The sequence below is a fragment of the Aegilops tauschii genome, chromosome 5 (assembly GCF_002575655.3).
Source record: "Aegilops tauschii subsp. strangulata cultivar AL8/78 chromosome 5, Aet v6.0, whole genome shotgun sequence".
Classification (NCBI taxonomy): Eukaryota; Viridiplantae; Streptophyta; class Magnoliopsida; order Poales; family Poaceae; genus Aegilops; species Aegilops tauschii.
The window spans coordinates 374925950-374944884 of record NC_053039.3 but is presented as its reverse complement, the minus strand read 5'-3'; the positions used below and the strand labels follow the sequence as shown (position 1 = coordinate 374944884).

Genomic DNA, 18935 nt, shown 5'->3' with positions numbered 1-18935 from the left:
AAAAACCAATCTAGTTGGCCAAACCAAATCGATAGCTCGAAGAGACTTGCAAAGATATCAAATCATGCATATAAGAATTAAGAGAAGATTCAAATAATATTCATAGATAAGCTGATCATAAATCCGCAATTCATCGGATCTCGGCAAACACACCGCAAAAGAGTATTACATCGAAAAGATCTCCAAGAACATCGAGGAGAACTTTGTATTGAGAATCAAAGAGAGAGAAGAAGCCATCTAGCTACTAGCTATGGACCCGTAGGTCTGTGGTAAACTACTCACGCTTCATCGGAGAGGCAATGGTGTTGATGTAGAAGCCCTCCGTGATCGAATCCTCCTCCGGCAGGACGCCGGAAAAGGCCCCTAGATGGGATCTCACGGGTACAGAAGGTTGCAGCGGTGGAAAAGTGGTTTCATGGCTCCCCTGGTAGTTTTTGGGTAATAAGAGTATATATAGGAGGAAGATCTAGGTCAAGGGGTCACCGAGGGGCCCACAAGGTTGGGGGCGCGCCCTCCACCCTTGTGGCCGCCTCGTGGCTCTTCGGACTTGCACTCCAAGTCTCCTGGTGTCTTCTGGTCCAAGAAAAATCATCGCGAAAGTTTTATTCCATTTGGACTCCGTTTGGTATTCCTTTTTCGCGAAACTCTAAAACAAGGAAAAACAGGAACTGGCACTGGGCTCTAGGTTAATAGGTTAGTCCCAAAAATCATATAAAATAGCATCTTAATGCATATAAAACATCCAAAACAGATAATATAATAGCATGGAACAATCAAAAATTATAGATACGTTGGAGACGTATCAATCTCAAAGCAAATATGATGAAGACTAGATCCGAGGGCCGTAGATTTCACTAGTGGCTTCTCTCAAGAAATAGCACACGGTGGGTAAAAAAAATACCGTTGGGCAATTGATAGAACCTCAAACAATTATGATGATATCCAGGCAATGATCAATATATAGGCATCGTGCCCAAGATTAGTAGACCGACTCTGCCTGCATCTACTACTATTACTCCACACATTGACCACTATCCAGCATGCATCTAGTGTATTAAGTTCATGGATAAATGGAGTAATGCAATAAGAACGATGACATGATGTAGACAAGATCTATTCATGTAGGAATAGACTCCATCTTATTATCCTTAATAGCAATGATCAATACGTGTCTTGCTGCCCCTTCTGTCACTGGGAAAGAACACCGCAAGATCGAACCCATCACAAAGCACCTCTTCTAATGGCAAGAAAAATCGATCTAGCGGGCCTAACTAAACCAAAGATTCGAAGAAGAAATACGAGGCTATAATTAATCATGCATATAAGAGATCAAAACTCATATAACTTTCATGGATAAATAGATCTAATCATAAACTCAAAGTTCATCGGATCCCAAGAAACACACCGCAAAAAGAGTTACATCAAATAGATCTCCAAGAGACCATTGTATTGAGAATCAAGAGAGAGAGAGAGAGAGAGGAAGCCATCTAGCTACTGTCTAGGGACCAATAGGTCTACAATGAACTACTCACGCATCATCGGAGAGGTACCAATGAGGATGATGAACCCCTCCGTGATGGTGTCTAGATTGGATCTCGTGGTTCTGGAACTTGCGACGGCTGGAATTGTGTTTCGTCGACTCCCCTAGGGCTTCTGAAATATGTGGGTATATATAGGGCAAAGAGGCGGTGCGGGAGGCCATCGAGGTGGGCACGACCCACCAGGGTGCGCCTGGGCGCCCAGGTGGGTTGTGCCCCCCCCCTCGGGGCACCCCTCTGGTACTTCTTTGGCCCATGTTGTTCCTTCTGTTCCATAAAAATTCTCCAAAAAGTTTCGCTGCGTTTGGACTCCATTTAATACTGTATTCTGTGATGTAAAAAACAAGCAAAAAACAACAACTGACACTGGGCACTATGTCAATAGGTTAGTCCAAAAAATGATATAAAGTTGCTATAAAATGATTGTAAAACATCCAAGAATGATAATATAACAACATGGAACAATCAAAAATTATAGATACATTGAAGACGTATCATGTGCCCTGTTCTCCCTCCCTCGTGTGTTGCTTTGGGTTCCTCAACGTGCCATTTGGTTCTAACGAATTGAACTACAAACGGGCTTTCCTTTATCCTCCATGTACGCCAACCTACTGACTGAAGGAAATATGCCCTAGAGGCAATAATAAAGTTATTATTTATTTCCTTATATCATGATAAATGTTTATTATTCATGCTAGAATTGTATTAACCGGAAACTTGATACATGTGTGAATACATAGACAAACAGAGTGTCACTAGTATGCCTCTACTTGACTAGCTCGTTGATCAAAGATGGTTATGTATCCTAGCCATTGACATGAGTTGTCATTTGATTAATGGGATCACATCATTAGGAGAATGATGTGATTGAATTGACCCATTCCGTTAGCTTAGCACTCGATCGTTTAGTATGTTGCTATTGCTTTCTTCATGACTTATACATGTTCCTATGCAACTCCCGTTTACTGGAGGAACACCTTGTGTGCTACCAAACGTCACAACGTAACTGGGTGATTATAAAGGTGCTCTACAGGTGTCTCCGAAGGTACTTGTTGGGTTGGCGTATTTTGAGATTGGGATTTGTCACTCCGATTGTCGGAGAGGTATCTCTGGGCCCTCTCGGTAATGCACATCACTTAAGCCTTGCAAGCATTGCAACTAATGAGTTTGTTGCAAGATGATGTATTACGGAACGAGTAAAGAGACTTGCCGGTAACGAGATTGAACTAGGTATTAAGATACCGACGATCGAATCTCGGGCAAGTAACATACCGATGACAAAGGGAACAACGTATGTTGTTATGCGGTTTGATCGATAAAGATCTTCGTATAATATGTGGGAGCCAATATGGGCATCCAGGTCCCGCTATTGGCTATTGACCGGAGACGTGTCTCGGTCATGTCTACATAGTTCTCGAACCCGTAGGGTCCGCACGCTTAACGTTACGATGACAGTTTTATTATGAGTTTTGATGTACCGAAGGAGTTCGGAGTCCCGGATGAGATCGGGGACATGACGAGGAGTCTCGAAATGGTCGAGACGTAAAGATCAATATATTGGACGACTATATTTGGACATCAGAAAGGTTCCGAGTGATTCGGGTATTTTTCGGAGTACCGGAGAGTTACGGGAATTCGTATTGGGCCTTAATGGGCCATAGGGAAAGGAGAGAAAGGCCCCAAAGGGTGGCCGCACCCCTCCCCATGGACTAGTCCGAATTGGACTAGGGAGGGGGGCGCCCCCTTCCTTCCTTCTCCTTCTCCCTTCCCTTCTCCTACTCCAACAAGGAAAGGAGGAGTCCTACGCCCGGTGGGAGTAGGACTCCCCCCTTGGCGCGCCCTCCTCCTAGGCCGGCCGCCTCCCCCCTTGCTCCTTTATATACGGGGGCAGGGGGCACCCCATAGACACAACAATTGATCTATTGATCTCTTAGCCGTGTGCGGTGCCCCCCTCCACCATATTACACCTCGATAATATCGTAGCGGTGCTTAGGTGAAGCCCTGCGTCGGTAGAACATCATCATCGTCACCACGTCGTCGTGCTGACGAAACTCTCCCTCAACACTCGGCTGGATCGGAGTTCGAGGGACGTCATCGAGCTGAACGTGTGCTGAACTCGGAGGTGTCGTACGTTCCGTACTTGATCGGTAGGATCGTGAAGACGTACGCCTACATCAACCGTGTTGTGTTAACGCTTCCGCTATCGGTCTACGAGGGTACGTGGACAACACTCTCCCCTCTCGTTGCTATGCATCACCATGATCTTGCGTGTGCGTAGGAAATTTTTGAAATTACTGTGTTCCCCTACAGTGGCATCCGAGCCTGGTTTTATGCGTTGATGTTATATGCACGAGTAGAACACAAGTGAGTTGTGGGCGATATAAGTCATACTGCTTACCAGCATGTCATACTTTGGTTCGGCGGTATTGTTGGATGAAGCGGCCCGGACCGACATTACGCGTACGCTTACGCGAGACTGGTTCTACCGACGTGCTTTGCACATAGGTGGCTGGCGGGTGTTAGTTTCTCCAACTTTAGTTGAACCGAGTGTGGCTACGCCCGGTCCTTGCGAAGGTTAAAACAGCACCAACTTGACAAACTATCATTGTGGTTTTGATGCGTAGGTAAGAACGGTTCTTGCTAAGCCCGTAGCAGCCACGTAAAACTTGCAACAACAAAGTAGAGGACGTCTAACTTGTTTTGCAGGGCATGTTGTGATGTGATATGGTCAAGACGTGATAAGATATAAGTTGTTGTATAAGATGATCATGTTTTGTTGAAGTTATCGGCAACTGGAAGAAGCCTTATGGTTGGCTCTTTATTGCATAAGATGCAAGCGCCAAATAATTGCTTTACTTTATCGATATGCGATAGCAATAGTTGCAAGAGCAATAGTTGGCGAGACGACCATGTGATGACACATTGATATAGATCAAGATGATGGAGATCATGGTGTCATGCCGGTGACGATGGAAATCATGACGATGCTTTGGAGATGGAGATCAAAGGCACAAGATGATGGCCATATCATGTCACATATTTTGATTGCATGTGATGTTTATCTTTTATACATCTTATTTTGCTTAGTTCGACGGTAGCTTTATAAGATGATCTCTCACTAATTATCAAGGTACAAGTGTTCTCCCTGAGTATGCACCGTTGCGAAAGTTCTTCGTGCTGAGACACCACGTGATGATCGGGTGTGATAGGCTCTACGTTCAAATACAACGGGTGCAAAACAGTTGCACACGCAGAATACTCAGGTTAAACTTGACGAGCCTAGCATATAACAGATATGGCCTCGGAACACTGAGACCGAAAGGTCGAGCGTGAATCATATAGTAGATATGATCAACATAAGTGATGTTCACCATTGAAACTACTCCATCTCACGTGATGATCGGACATGGTTTAGTTGATATGGATCACGTGATCACTTAGAGGATTAGAGGGATGTCTATCTAAGTGGGAGTTCTTAAGTAATATGATTAATTGAACTTAAATTTATCATGAACTTAGTCCTGATAGTATTTTGCAAATTATGTTGTAGATCAATAGCTCGCGTTGTTGCTTCCCTGTGTTTATTTTTGATATGTTCCTAGAGAAAAATTATGTTGAAAGATGTTAGTAGCAAAGATGCGGATTGGATCCGTGATCTGAGGATTATCCTCATTGCTGCACAGAAAAATTATGTCCTTGATGCACCACTAGGTGACAGACCTATTGCAGGAGCAGATGCAGACGTTATGAACGTTTGGCTAGCTCAATATGATGACTACTTGATAGTTTAGTGCACCATGCTTAACGGCTTAGAATCGGGACTTCAAAGACGTTTTGAACGTCATGGACCATATGAGATGTTCCAGGAGTTGAAGTTAATATTTCAAGCAAATACCCGAGTTGAGAGATATGAAGTCTCCAACAAGTTCTACAGCTAAAAGATGGAGGAGAATAGCTCAAGCAGTGAGCATGTGCTCAGATTGTCTGGGTACTAAAATCGCTTGAATCAAGTGGGAGTTAATCTTCCAGATAAAATAGTGATTGACAGAATTCTCTAGTCACCATCAACAAGTTAGTAGAACTTCGTGATGAACTATAGTATGCAAGGGATGATGAAAGTAATTCCCGAGCTTTTCATGATGATGAAATCGATGAAGGTAGAAATCAAGAAAAAGCATCAAGTGTTGATGGTTAACAAGACCACTAGTTTCAAGAAAAGGGCAAAGGGATAGAAGGGGAACTTCAAGAAGAACGGCAAGCAAGTTGCTGCTCAAGTGAAGAAGCCTAAGTCTGGTCCTAAGCCTGAGACTATGTGCTTCTACTGCAAAGGGACTGGTCACTGGAAGCGGAACTACCCCAAGTATTTGGTGGATAAGAAGGATGGCAAAGTGAACAAAGGTATATTGGATATACATGTTATTGATGTATACTTTACTAGTGTTTATAGCAACCCCTCGGCATTTGATACTGGTTCAGTTGCTAAGAGTAGTAACTCGAAACGGGAGTTGCAGAATAAACAGAGACTAGTAAAAGGCGAGGTGACGATGTGTGTTGAAAGTAGTTCCAAGATTGATATGATCATCATCGCACACTCCCTATACTTTCGGGATTAGTGTTGAAACTAAATAAGTGTTATTTGGTGTTTGCGTTGAGCATGAATATGATTTGATCATGTTTGTTGCAATACGGTTATTCATTTAAATTAGAGAATAATTGTTGTTCTATTTACATGAATAAAACCTTCTATGGTTATACACCCAATAAAATGGTTTGTTGGATCTCGATCGTAGTGATACACATATTCATAATAATGAAGCCAAAAGATGCAAAGTTAATAATGATAGTGCAACTTAATTGTGGCACTGCCGTTTAGGTCATATTGGTGTAAAGCGCATGAAGAAACTCCATGCTGATGGGATTTTGGAATCACTTGATTATGAATCACTTGATGCTTGCGAACCGTGCCTCATGGGCAAGATGACTAAAACACCGTTCTCCGGAACTATGGAGAGAGCAACAGATTTGTTGGAAATCGTACATACACATGTATGTGGTCCGATGAATATTGAGGCTCGTGGCGGATATCGTTATTTTCTCACCTTCACAGATGATTTGAGCAGATATGGGTATATCTACTTAATGAAACATAAGTCTGAAACATTTGAAAAGTTCAAAGAATTTCAGAGTGAAGTTGAAAATCATCGTAACAAGAAAATAAAATTTCTACGATCTGATCGTGGAGGAGAATATTTGAGTTATGAGTTTGGTCTTCATTTGAAACAATGCGGAATAGTTTCGCAACTCACGCCACCCGGAACACCACAGCGTAATGGTGTGTCCGAACGTCGTAATCGTACTTTACTAGATATATGGTGCGATCTATGATGTCTCTTACTGATTTACCGCTATCGTTTTGGGGTTATGCTTTAGAGACGGCTGCATTCACGTTAAATAGGGCACCATCAAAATCCGTTGAGACGACGCCTTATGAACTGTGGTTTGGCAAGAAACCAAAGTTGTGGTTTCTTAAAGTTTGGGGCTGCGATGCTTATGTGAAAAAACTTCAACCTCATAAGCTCGAACCCAAATCGGAGAAATGTGTCTTCATAGGATACCCAAAGGAAACTGTTGGGTACACCTTCTATCACAGATCCGAAGGAAAAACTTTTGTTGCTAAATTCGGAATTTTTCTGGAGAAGGAGTTTCTCTCGAAAGAAGTGAGTGGGAGGAAAGTAGAACTTGATGAGGTAATTGTACCTGCTCCCTTATTGGAAAGTAGTTCATCACAGAAACCAGTTTCTGCGACGCATACACCAATTAGTGAGGAAGTTAATGATGATGATCATGAAACTTCAGATCAAGTTATTACTGAACCTCGTAGGTCAACCAGAGTAAGATCCACACCAGAGTGGTACGGTAATCCTGTTCTGGAGGTTATGTTACTAGACCATGACGAACCTACAAACTATGAAGAAGCAATGGTGAGCCCAGATTCCGCAAAATGGCTTGAGGCCATGAAATCCGAGATGGGATCCACGTATGAGAACAAAGTATGGACTTTGGTTGACTTGCCCGATGATCGGCAAGCCATTGAAAATAAATGGATCTTCAAGAAGAAGACTGACGCTGACGGTAATGTTACTGTCTATAAAGCTTGACTTGTTGCAAAAGGTTTTCGACAAGTTCAAGGGATTGACTACGATGAGACCTTCTCACCCGTAGCGATGCTTAAGTCTATCTGAATCATGTTAGCAATTGCCGCATTTTATGATTATGAAATCTGACAAATGGATAAACAAAACTGCATTCCTTAATGGATTTATTAAAGAAGAGTTGTATATGATGCAACCATAAGGTTTTGTCAATCCTAAAGGTGCTAACAAAATATGCAAGCTCTACCGATCCATCTATGGACTGGTGCAAGCATCCCGGAGCTGGAATATACGCTTTGATAAGTTGATCAAAGCATATAGTTTTATACAGACTTGCGGTGAAGCCTGTATTTACAAGAAAGTGAGTGGGAGCACTACAGCATTTCTGATAAGTATATGTGAATGACATATTGTTGATCGGAAATAATGTAGAATTATTCTGCAAAGCATAAAGGAGTATTTGAAAGGAGTTTTTCAAAGAAAGGACATCGGTGAAGCTGCTTACATATTGAGCATCAAGATCTATAGAGATAGATCAAGATGCTTGATAAGTTTTTTCAATAAGTACATACCTTGACAAGATTTTGAAGTAGTTCAAAATGGAACAGTCAAAGAAAGAGTTTCTTGCCTGTGTTACAAGGTGTGAAATTGAGTAAGACTCAAAGCCCGACCACGGCAGAAGATAGAAAAAGAATGAAAATCATTCCCTATGCCTCGGCCATAGGTTCTATAAAGTATGCCATGCTGTGTACCAGATCTATTGTATACCCTACACTGATTTTGGCAAGAGAGTACAATAGTGATCTAGGAGTAGATCACTGGACAGCGGTCAAAATTATCTTTAGTGGAATAAGGATATGTTTCTCGATTATGGAAGTGACAAAAGGTTCGTCGTAAAGGGTTATGTCGATGCAAGTTTTGACACTAATCTAGATGACTCTAAGTCTCGGTCTAGATACATATTGAAAGTGGGAGCAATTAGCTAGAGTAGCTCCGTGCAGAGCATTGTAGACATAGAAATTTGCAAAATACTTACGGATCTGAATGTGACAGACCCGTTGACTAAAATTATCTCACAAGCAAAACATGATCACACCTTAGTACTCTTTGGGTGTTAATCACATAGCGATGTAAACTAGATTACTGACTCTAGTAAACCCTTTGGGTGTTGGTCACATGACGATGTGAACTATGGGTGTTAATCACATGGTGATGTGAACTATTGATGTTAAATCACATGGCGATGTGAACTAGATTATTGACTCTAGTGCAAGTGGGAGACTGAAGAAATATGCCCTAGAGGCAATAATAAAGTTATTATTTATTTCCTTATATCATGATAAATGTTTATTATTCATGCTAGAATTGTATTAACCGGAAACTTGATACATGTGTGAATACATAGACAAACAGAGTGTCACTAGTATGCCTCTACTTGACTAGCTCATTGATCAAAGATGGTTATGTTTCCTAGCCATTGACATGAGTTGTCATTTGATTAATGGGATCACATCATTAGGAGAATGATGTGATTGAATTGACCCATTCCGTTATCTTAGCACTCGATCGTTTAGTATGTTGCTATTGCTTTCTTCATGACTTATACATGTTCCTATGACTATGAGATTATGCAACTCCCGTTTACCGGAGGAACACTTTGTGTTCTACCAAACGTCACAACGTAACTGGGTGATTATAAAGGTGCTCTACAGGTGTCTCCGAAGGTACTTGTTGGGTTGGCGTATTTCAAGATTGGGATTTGTCACTCCGATTGTCGGAGAGGTATCTCTGGGCCCTCTCGGTAATGCACATCACTTAAGCCTTGCAAGCATTGCAACTAATGAGTTTGTTGCAAGATGATGTATTACGGAACGAGTAAAGAGACTTGCCGGTAACGAGATTGAACTAGGTATTAAGATACCGACGATCGAATCTCGGGCAAGTAACATACCGATGACAAAGGGAACAACGTATGTTGTTATGCGGTTTGACCGATAAAGATCTCCGTAGAATATGTGGGAGCCAATATGGGCATCCAGGTCCCGCTATTGGTTATTGACCGGAGACGTGTCTCGGTCATGTCTACATAGTTCTCGAACCCGTAGGGTCCGCACGCTTAACGTTACGATGACAGTTTTATTATGAGTTTATGAGTTTTGATGTACCGAAGGAGTTCGGAGTCCCGGATGAGATCGGGGACATGACGAGGAGTCTCGAAATGGTCGAGACGTAAAGATCGATATATTGGACGACTATATTTGGACATCGGAAAGGTTCCGAGTGATTCGGGTATTTTTCGGAGTACCGGAGAGTTACGGGAATTCGTATTGGGCCTTAATGGGCCATACGGAAAAGGAGAGAAAGGCCCCAAAGGGTGGCCGCACCCCTCCCCATGGACTAGTCCGAATTGGACTAGGGAGGGGGGCGCCCCCTTCCTTCCTTCTCCTTCTCCCTTCCCTTCTCCTACTCCAACAAGGAAAGGAGGAGTCCTACTCCCGGTGGGAGTAGGACTCCCCCCTTGGCGCGCCCTCCTCCTAGGCCGGCCGCCTCCCCCCTTGCTCCTTTATATACGGGGGCAGGGGGCACCCCATAGACACAACAATTGATCTATTGATCTCTTAGCCGTGTGCGGTGCCCCCCTCCACCATATTACACCTCGATAATATCGTAGCGGTGCTTAGGGGAAGCCCTGCGTCGGTAGAACATCATCATCGTCACCACGCCGTCGTGCTGACGAAACTCTCCCTCAACACTCGGCTGGATCGGAGTTTGAGGGACGTCATCGAGCTGAACGTGTGCTGAACTCGGAGGTGCCGTACGTTCGGTACTTGATCGGTCGGATCGTGAAGACGTACGACTACATCAACCGCGTTGTGTTAACGCTTCCGCTATCGGTCTACGAGGGTACGTGGACAACACTCTTCCCTCACGTTGCTATGCATCACCATGATCTTGCGTGTGCGTAGGAAATTTTTGAAATTACTGCGTTCCCCTACACTGACAAAATAGGATTTCTAGCTGCCTCCTCAGGCAGGCTCCTCGCGCGTCCCGACGGCGGTGTTTCTCTTGCATTGGCGGGCGGCTTGCATGCTCTTTGGTAAATTTCTCTCTTTTGGATGGAGGTTTCGTATGGGAATTGATTAGACGCTAATTAAGGAAGAGAGGTTAACTAGTGGCAGTTCGGATGGCGTGCGCTGCGTGATTGTAGGAGTTACCGATGCGGGGTGTGATACTCATACTATGAGACTACCCATAGTGGGGAGTAACTCAAACTAGTGTACCTCGTAAAAAAACTTAGACTAGTGTGGAGTACAGCCACTCAATAAAATTGCTAAACGCACATACAAAAGGGATTAGATTAAGGTTAGCTGTTAGATTTACGGTTTTGCTAATTTACAGTCGGCTGTTTTGTAATTCGCTGACGTTCGAATTTCTGTCCGTTCGATCTCGCGTCGAGATTCGTGCTCGGTCCTGCTTTTTTTGCGCTGGTTTTCGGGTCGGTTTTGTTTATCGGGCGCGGTTTCTGGATCCGCCCGTTTTTCCTCGACCCGGCCGAACCGGTGGGCACTGTAGGTCTTTGTCGCTTTTGAATTTGGAGCGGGGTGTCATTCCCCTTTCTCATTTGGATAAGGCAGAGGGAGTGAGAGGTCGAGCGACGGCGGAGGGCGAGGCGATTCCTGGAGGCGATTCCCCAGTTTCATGGCGATTTGGAGCTCATCCGCCGCAGGATTTTGACGGCACCCTCTTCGTTCTCGTCGCCCGCAGCTGCGCTGGTTTGTTGCCTTGCCTTCTCGCCCGTTTGCCCTTGCTTTTTGTGGCCCTGTAGCTTCAGATCTAGGTGATTTTTGGGTTTCGCGGGATGTGTATGTTGCTGCCGTGGTGTTCTAGTTCGCCATGGGCGCGCGCGTGATATCTGGTAGGATCTAGTTGTGTCACCCGTAGTTTTGCACGCGCGTGATCTGTGTGTTCCTGCAGTTTTTGTGGAGGAGCGCCCGTCATGCGTTCTAGTTGTTGATGTGTAGGTAGGCGCAGAGGTTAGTTTTTTTGTAGATGTTGTGGATGTACGCGGAGTTGTTGTTAGTTTTCAGCGGCGGATCCTGTAGCTTGTGGCTGTGATCGAGTTGTGGTTATAACGCCTGAATTTTGTCTAGTTTTGTGTTGTTTTTGTCCCATGTTGTTCATCCCAGTGGTTTATTAAGTCATCCCTATGTATTTTTGTTCCTGTTTGCTGTGTACTTTCATGTATTTTGATGCTTGTTTTTATGTTTTTTCCACCATTATATGAGTGTATCTAAGATCAAGGGGCTGTAGTATGCGCATGAAGTTCCGCTCTCCACTTTTTCTCACTGCATCTTGTCCTGCAGATATATGTTTTTGCAACCTATTAGTTGGCATTTTTTTGTTCACTGCATCTTGTCCTGTAGAGTTTCATTGCTACCATTTGCGCCATGCCGTTGTCTTATATTTTTGTTGTGGACCCAGCCCAAATGTTATGCCCCTCCCAAGTACGTTTTTGTCGTCGTTGATGTGTATTTTTTTATGTGGCCTATAGTTGATGTGGAAATAGGCGTGGTAGGCAATAGGTTTCAGCGATGGATCCTAAAGCTGATGTTTCTGAAGACCGAGTTGTTGTTTGTAGTTTCTGTAGCCTCTGAATTTTGGTCATCTTGTAACGTTTCTCGTCTTTTTTTATGTTGTCTATTGTTGTTGCTCTTGTCAAGCTTTTTCTGCAGGTTGGGAATCGCCTGCTAGATGTAGGGTTTCATCCCCATTTTGTGCCATGATTGTTTACTTTTTAGGGATGGCATGATTTTTGAGTTTATTTTCTTTAGTGTTTTTTTTTGTGTCATGCCAGTGTTGACTGTTGGTTAAGTATATTTGAGTGTTGTTGTTTTGTTCTGTAGTTCATGTCATAGTTTCAGTATATCCACTTTAGAGTAATTATAGTGTATTTTTCTGACTTTCTGTGTCCTTTTTGTCCCAGTATTACAATGTAATGTCTCTTAGGTTTTACAGTGTTCTTTTTGTGGTAGTTTTGCAGTGTAAATGCACTCATTTACAGTATAATGGTGCTAGCCTTTTACAGTGTAATTTCTGATAGTTTTTACAACGTAATTGTGCTAGTTTGTACAGTGTAATCTCAGTGTATTTATTTGTTCTATTACAGTGTAGTTGTGCTTAGTTTTACACTGTAATTTTTGTGCATTTTTGTCCAATACTCACAGTGTAGTTGTGCTAGTTTTGCATTGCAAATCCACTCATTTACAGTATAATGGTGCTAGTCTTACAGTGTAATTTCTGTTAGTTTTTACACTGTAATTGTGGTAGTTTTTACAGTATAATCTCAGTATATTTTATTGTTCAATTACAGTGTAGTTCTGCTAGTTTTTACACTGTAATTACAGTGTATTTTTTTGTCCATTACTTACAGTGTAGTTGTGCTAGTTTTACACTGTAATTACAGTGTATTTTTTGTCCAATACACAGTGTAGTTGTGCTAGTCTTACAATGTAATTTCTGTTAGGTTTTACATTGTACTTGTGCTAGTTTTTACAGTGCAATCACAGTGTAATTTTGTTCAATACTTACAGTGCAGTTGTGCTAGGTTTATATTGTAATTACAGTATATTTTTTGTCCAATGCTTATAATGTAGTTGTGCTAGTTTTTACAATGTAATGACAGTGCATTATGTTGTATACTTACATTGTATTTTTGAGTTTTAATTGGATGCTTTTTCACTGTTACTTATGTTTTTGTTTTTTCCTTTTTTAGGTTTAAATGGGCAAGCTACGGAAAGCTTCTCATTGGGATGTTCCCGTATATCATCTTTAGATAGTGCTGATTCTGGAGGTGAAGCATTTGTGCCTAATGATTTTGCAGAAGATGGTTCTTTCCCTGTGTCTATGGTATTTATTTATTTTCTGCTTCTTTTTATTTTAGTTTTTTGACCTTCATTTTTTTTGGGTTGTCTTATTTTTTTATTGGTTTTTTCTGCAGGAATTATCTGGTGACGAAGGAGGGCTTGACAAAGCTCTTCTGAAGTTCTATCTTAACCGAGTATGTTTTATTTTATCTAGGACTTTTCATTCTTGTTTCATTTTTTTACATTTTTTTCTGATGCGTGATAGTTGTGTTTTTGTTATGTTTTCAGAAAGTAAAATGCCTCAAGAGGAAATTATCATCTGCTTCAAGGAGGAATGTGGTTAGTTCCTATTTTCTTTTTTGTTTTCAGCAGTTTTTACTTTCTGGAAGAAAAATGCTTGAAGTTCTATCTTAATGAATTTTTTTGTAGTGTTAGTCCAATTATTAGTAACTGCATTTTTTCAATGTATTGCAATGTTCTTTTTGTACTAAGTAATAGTAATCTAAAGCTATTTTTTGACTGGTTTGATATGTGTTTTCACTCATATTGTTTTTGTTATTTTCTAGTGTAAGTCCAATTATTTTAGTAGCTGTATTTTTTGATGTATTTGTAAAGTATTTTTTGTACTTAGTAATAGTAATGCGAAGTAATTATTTTGAGTGGTTGATATGGTGTTTCTCTTTTGTTGTTTTTGTAGAGGCAGAAAAGCTCTAGCGATTACCCTACTTGTGCTACTTTCACTAGATATTCTGGGAAGTTCTTCTCTGGTGTTGTTGATGGTTTATGTTCTAGGTATCGAGATGTTGTCCAGAGATATGGCATGGGCTGTCTCTTAGAGTTTGTTAGGACCGAGGTGCCCCTTAGGTTAGTGAAGTGGCTCGCCAGTAGGTTTGATGTCCTTTCATCTGAATTCCAGCTCAAAAAGAAATTTATCCCAATGACCAAGTATGATATTCATGACATCCTCGACCTTCCAGTAGATGGTGAGCCACTTGTGTGTGATGCTGAATCCGGCCGTGATTTTATCCTCTCTCACTTCAACTTGACCAGTATTCCTCCCGTGTCCTTCTTTGCTAACAAGCTAAAATCAACCACAGTCGGGTTGCCTGATGAAGATGTCTTTATCTGTTTCATGATTGTTGCTTTTTCATCATTCCTTTGTCCCAACTCTAGCCTCAGTCCTAGCCCAAAGTACCTTCACATCTTCCGGGATTGTCCTTCTGTGCGTAACTATGATCTGTCAAAATTTGTTTATGAGTGGCTGTTGAGTTGCATAAAAAAGTTCAAGGATTCCACTAAAGTTGCTTCCAAAAGATCAGTGACGTTTGGCGGTTGTCACTACGCTTTTGCTGTAAGTCTTGTTATTGTTCTTCTCTTTTCCGGATTTCCTTTTGGGGGTAGTTTTCAGCTTGTGTCACAATGTAGTATTTGTCCTTTTCTTGCTCAAAGACATGCAGCCTTGTTGTGTCTGCCATTTTAAACTGGAATTTCCTGAATATTCCAATGTTGTATAGCTCATGTGCTTGCCTTTCTATGCTGTATTTTGACCAAAATGCTTTCTGTGCAACTTTCTTGTTTCTACTAACATGGTCGCATTCTTCTTCCCTGTCATGCACAACATCAAGTATCCGGTCATACTCTCTCAAAAAGCTAGTAGCACTAAATTTAGCTCCAACCCCTTTTTTGAAAAGGGAATTCGTCCCTTCGCTTCTTGCTGTAGTTTGTATGAATGGGAAGAATTTGTCCTTGAAGTACACAGGGATGAACTTTTTCCTGTTTTCCCACATGTCGTTGAAGTACTTGATGTGATGAACTTGGTATTTTTCTATCATTTCTTGCCATTGTGTTTCAAATTCTTCAACTGTCAAGGAGTTGTCCACAATGTCCTGGAAGTCTTCATAGAGTCCCTCATTAGCTTGGAAGCAGGGCCCGACTTTTTCCTCTGCCTTCTTCTTTATGTGGAAGAGGCAGCTCCTATGGGTAGCATTAGGAAAGACTTTTTCAATTGTTGCTTGCATTGCCTTGTCTTGGTCTGTAATGATTGATATAGGATGCTTTCCTCCCATAGCCATCAGGAATTGTTCGAACAACCAAGCAAATGTTTCTTTTGTCTCATTGACGATGAATGCACAAGCAAACAAGTATGTGTTGCCATGTGGGGATATGCCAACAAGGGGTGCAAATGGCAAGTTGTACGTGTTTGTTAGGAATGTAGTGTCAAAACTGATGCAATCTCCACATACGTCATACATCATTCTTGACCTCACATCTGCCCAGAATAAGCTCCTCACTTTATTCTCTCCATCTAGCTCAAACGAGTAGCAAAAGCCAGGATTTTCTGTTTGTTTCTTGTTGAACATTTGCACTACTTCCATCATGTCAGAGTTTGTGATGTCTCTGTTAATTGTTGCTGCATAGTTTGTGACATGTTTCTTTGTGTAGGGAAGATGATCCATTCCTCCTCTCAAGTAAGCCAAGACAGCTACAATCCTTCTTGTTTCCAGGTTTGTATGCTTCAACACCCTTATCAAGCACTTCTCTTCATCCGACATGTACTTATGTGACCTGAAGAATCTACTGTTTGGTGTTAACTCATGGTTGTGTTCTAGTTGTTGTCTTGTGATTTCCCACATGCCTCCTTTTTCTGATATGACCATGATGACTTTACAATCTGTTTTAGCTATGACTGTAGATTTTCTCATGGGCACTATGCATTCCTTATCTATTTCTTTTGTCTTGCCCCACTTGTTGCACTTCATAGTGATCCTTGTCACCTCATTGTTCCTTTTTTTGCTTGATGTTCTTGAGATTGCTACTGTAGCCACTGAAAATCCTGCCACTTTCGAGTAGAAATTGAAATATTCCTGAGCTTCTTCCTTTGTTTTGAACTGCATGCCTAATTGAGGCTTGAAATTACTGCTAGTGTTCATCAGATTTCCCTCTGACGCAGCTTCTTGTTCATTTTGCAGGAATCTTTCAATGTCTTCTTCGTCGAGGAATTCATCTTCTCCCTCTTGTTCTAGTGAGTGTTCTGGTTCTTTTCTTTCTCCTTCATCCCTGCCTGTACTAGAGTTCGTGTTAGCCGCTGCTCCACTGGGATCAACTTCTTTAGGCTCCTGCAACATTTAGGGATTTTTATTTTTAGTTACTTTTCTTCTGAAACGTTATGTGCTTCTTCTTTTTTCTGAATTTTGTGGTGTGTACCTGTTGCAGATTGATGTTGTCGTTCAGGTTTGTGTCCCATGGATCGGATTCTCCTGCTCCATCTTCGGCCACTGGCATTTCTTGATGCAAGTCTGCCTCCAGTGTCTGCAAAGTAAGTTTAATGATTGTTAGTGTGTTTTTATTCGGCATTTTCTTTTGTAATAGTTATTCAGATGTAGTTCTGCTTACATGGTCATCATTTGTTGTGATGATACTGTCCTTTGTTTTGCTCCTGGAGTTTTCGTACATAGTTTTGGCAATGTTCGTAGATCCATCTGCTGAATGTACCTGCAAGGTTCATCACAAGTTTTTTTTAACCATCACCTGAAATGTACTGTGTATTTAATGATTTTTAGATGTTTACCTTGTATATAATGTCGGAATGAAGGAGCGCAGTGAAAGAAAATGATTCCTGCATGATCATTGTGTTAGCTTTTTACCCTTTTATGTATATTAAAAGAAGTATTTGCAATTGCATCTCACATTCAGTATGAGTTCTTCCTGTGATAATCTCAGTAGATCCTCTTCAATCACTGCCCTCATCATGGTCCTCTCCTTAAACATTTTGGACAGTACAATGTCAGTGTTAACATAATGATGAGCAACAAAGAACATAACAATAGAAAGAACACAATCACGAGGGGGTTTTACACTGCATTTTTCTAGTGCATTTTTTTCAGTGTAATTTCTCGTGTACTTTCAATGTAAATTTTCCCTAAGAATTAAATGAAAGAAGAATCACAGTAAATTTTGGTATTGCTCTGTAATTTTCAAGATAGCATCAGAGTAAAATTTGAATGTTGTATGACATGTTACTGAAAAATGCAATACTACAGTAAGAAGCATCAGCTACCAAGCATTTTACAGTGGATTTTCTAGGTAGCTTCAATGTATTTTTTACATTCTAATTTCTCGCGTACTTACAGTGCAATTTGATGTCTAGTTTTTGACATGTTTTACTCTGTATTTCTCTAGCTTTTTTTTTCACTGAATCTGGCTTACTATGTGACTAGTTTGTCTGCAATTTCAAGCATTTTGTCTGTAACTAGTAGTTTACTCTGGGATTTAGGAGGAATTTACAGGTACTTTTCTGTGTACTTACTGCGTTTTTATGAGGAATTTACAGTGTACTTACTGTGTTTTTTGTACTGTAATTTACTATGTTCTTTGCTCTGTAATTACTTCTTTTTGTTTGCAACTATTTTTACTGTGGAATTTTAGGACGTTTTTTTCACTATACTTACTGTGTTTTTTGTAGTGTATATGTTCTTGCATTTTTGCAATTACTTCATTTTGTTTTGCAACTACTTTTACTCTGGAATTTAAGAGAAAGTTACACTGTAAATTTAGAGGATACAAGACTAGTTACATAGTGATTTTTAGAGGAATTTACAGTGCAATTTTTGTTGTGGTTCTGATGTTGATCTCTCTCCTATGTTTCAGAGTAGATCGAAGGAAAATCTTTGTGAAACTGTCAACGTAAGAGACATAAGAGGGGGTGAAAAGAAGAGATGATGCAGAGGAGTTACTGACCTGTGGATCATGGTCTTCAGCTTTTTCGTGATCAGCAGATTCATCCCCGTTTGTGATATGTGCGTTTCCTCTTCGTTCTTCTCTTCCTGGGAGCTCTCCTCCTCCCCGATCTGTCATGGTCGCCTCTCCCTTTCCCATGGGTGTCGCTAGATCCGGTTCGGTAAGATTTGTCTAGCGTTTTTTCTGAAGGTGGGGGTTTTGTATAGCGTTTTTGACATGTTGCGTGGTTTGCAAGCTTTCAGGGAGTACTGTTTGTGGTCCCTGAATAGGTGGAGGTCTTGTTTTCCTGAAGAAAGCGGGTCGGATGGTTGCCGGACCCGTTAGCGTGTTGTTTTTCTCCTTTTTTGATGACTGTCCTGGTAGTACAGCTGTAACATTGTCATTGGACAAGAAATTTGAATGTTTTCAAAAAGGAAAACAGTCAGATGTCAATTAGACAATCCCTAGATTTATTTAGTGAGTCTAATCATGCGGTGGTAATTGATCCGATGTACATTTTGTGGGTGTGTTAGAGAAGATTTGGTTTGCTTTTTAATAGGTAGTGTAGATAATCATTTTCAGATTTTTCGATAAAGCAAGGTTCTGTCCGTGAGTTCGACCGTTTCTCATCTATTGAGATATTGAGACTACCGGTAACTGTTGTA

General features: G+C 41.2%; 1 protein-coding gene across 3 annotated transcripts; it reads left to right on the top strand.

The window, feature by feature from the left end:
• The first annotated feature begins 11310 nt into the window (after nucleotides 1–11310).
• Nucleotides 11311–18826, top strand: LOC120965174 (uncharacterized). 3 transcript variants are annotated; one of them, XM_073500425.1, is made up of 8 exons: nucleotides 11311–11463; nucleotides 13464–13597; nucleotides 13689–13748; nucleotides 13843–13893; nucleotides 15997–16058; nucleotides 16524–16576; nucleotides 16768–16870; nucleotides 18202–18826. In XM_073500425.1, exons 4-8 carry the CDS (start codon nucleotides 13889–13891, stop codon nucleotides 18204–18206), a joined length of 228 nt encoding a protein of 75 aa, XP_073356526.1. In that variant the 5' UTR covers nucleotides 11311–11463; nucleotides 13464–13597; nucleotides 13689–13748; nucleotides 13843–13888; the 3' UTR covers nucleotides 18207–18826. The 3 variants fall into 3 exon arrangements, with proteins under 3 accessions (XP_073356526.1, XP_073356525.1, XP_040246412.3); XM_073500424.1 differs by lacking the exon at nucleotides 11311–11463 and adding an exon at nucleotides 14252–14905 and having other exon boundaries at nucleotides 11752–13597; XM_040390478.3 differs by lacking the exons at nucleotides 11311–11463; nucleotides 15997–16058; nucleotides 16524–16576; nucleotides 16768–16870; nucleotides 18202–18826 and adding an exon at nucleotides 14252–15531 and having other exon boundaries at nucleotides 11752–13597.
• Nucleotides 18827–18935: the final 109 nt, after the last annotated feature.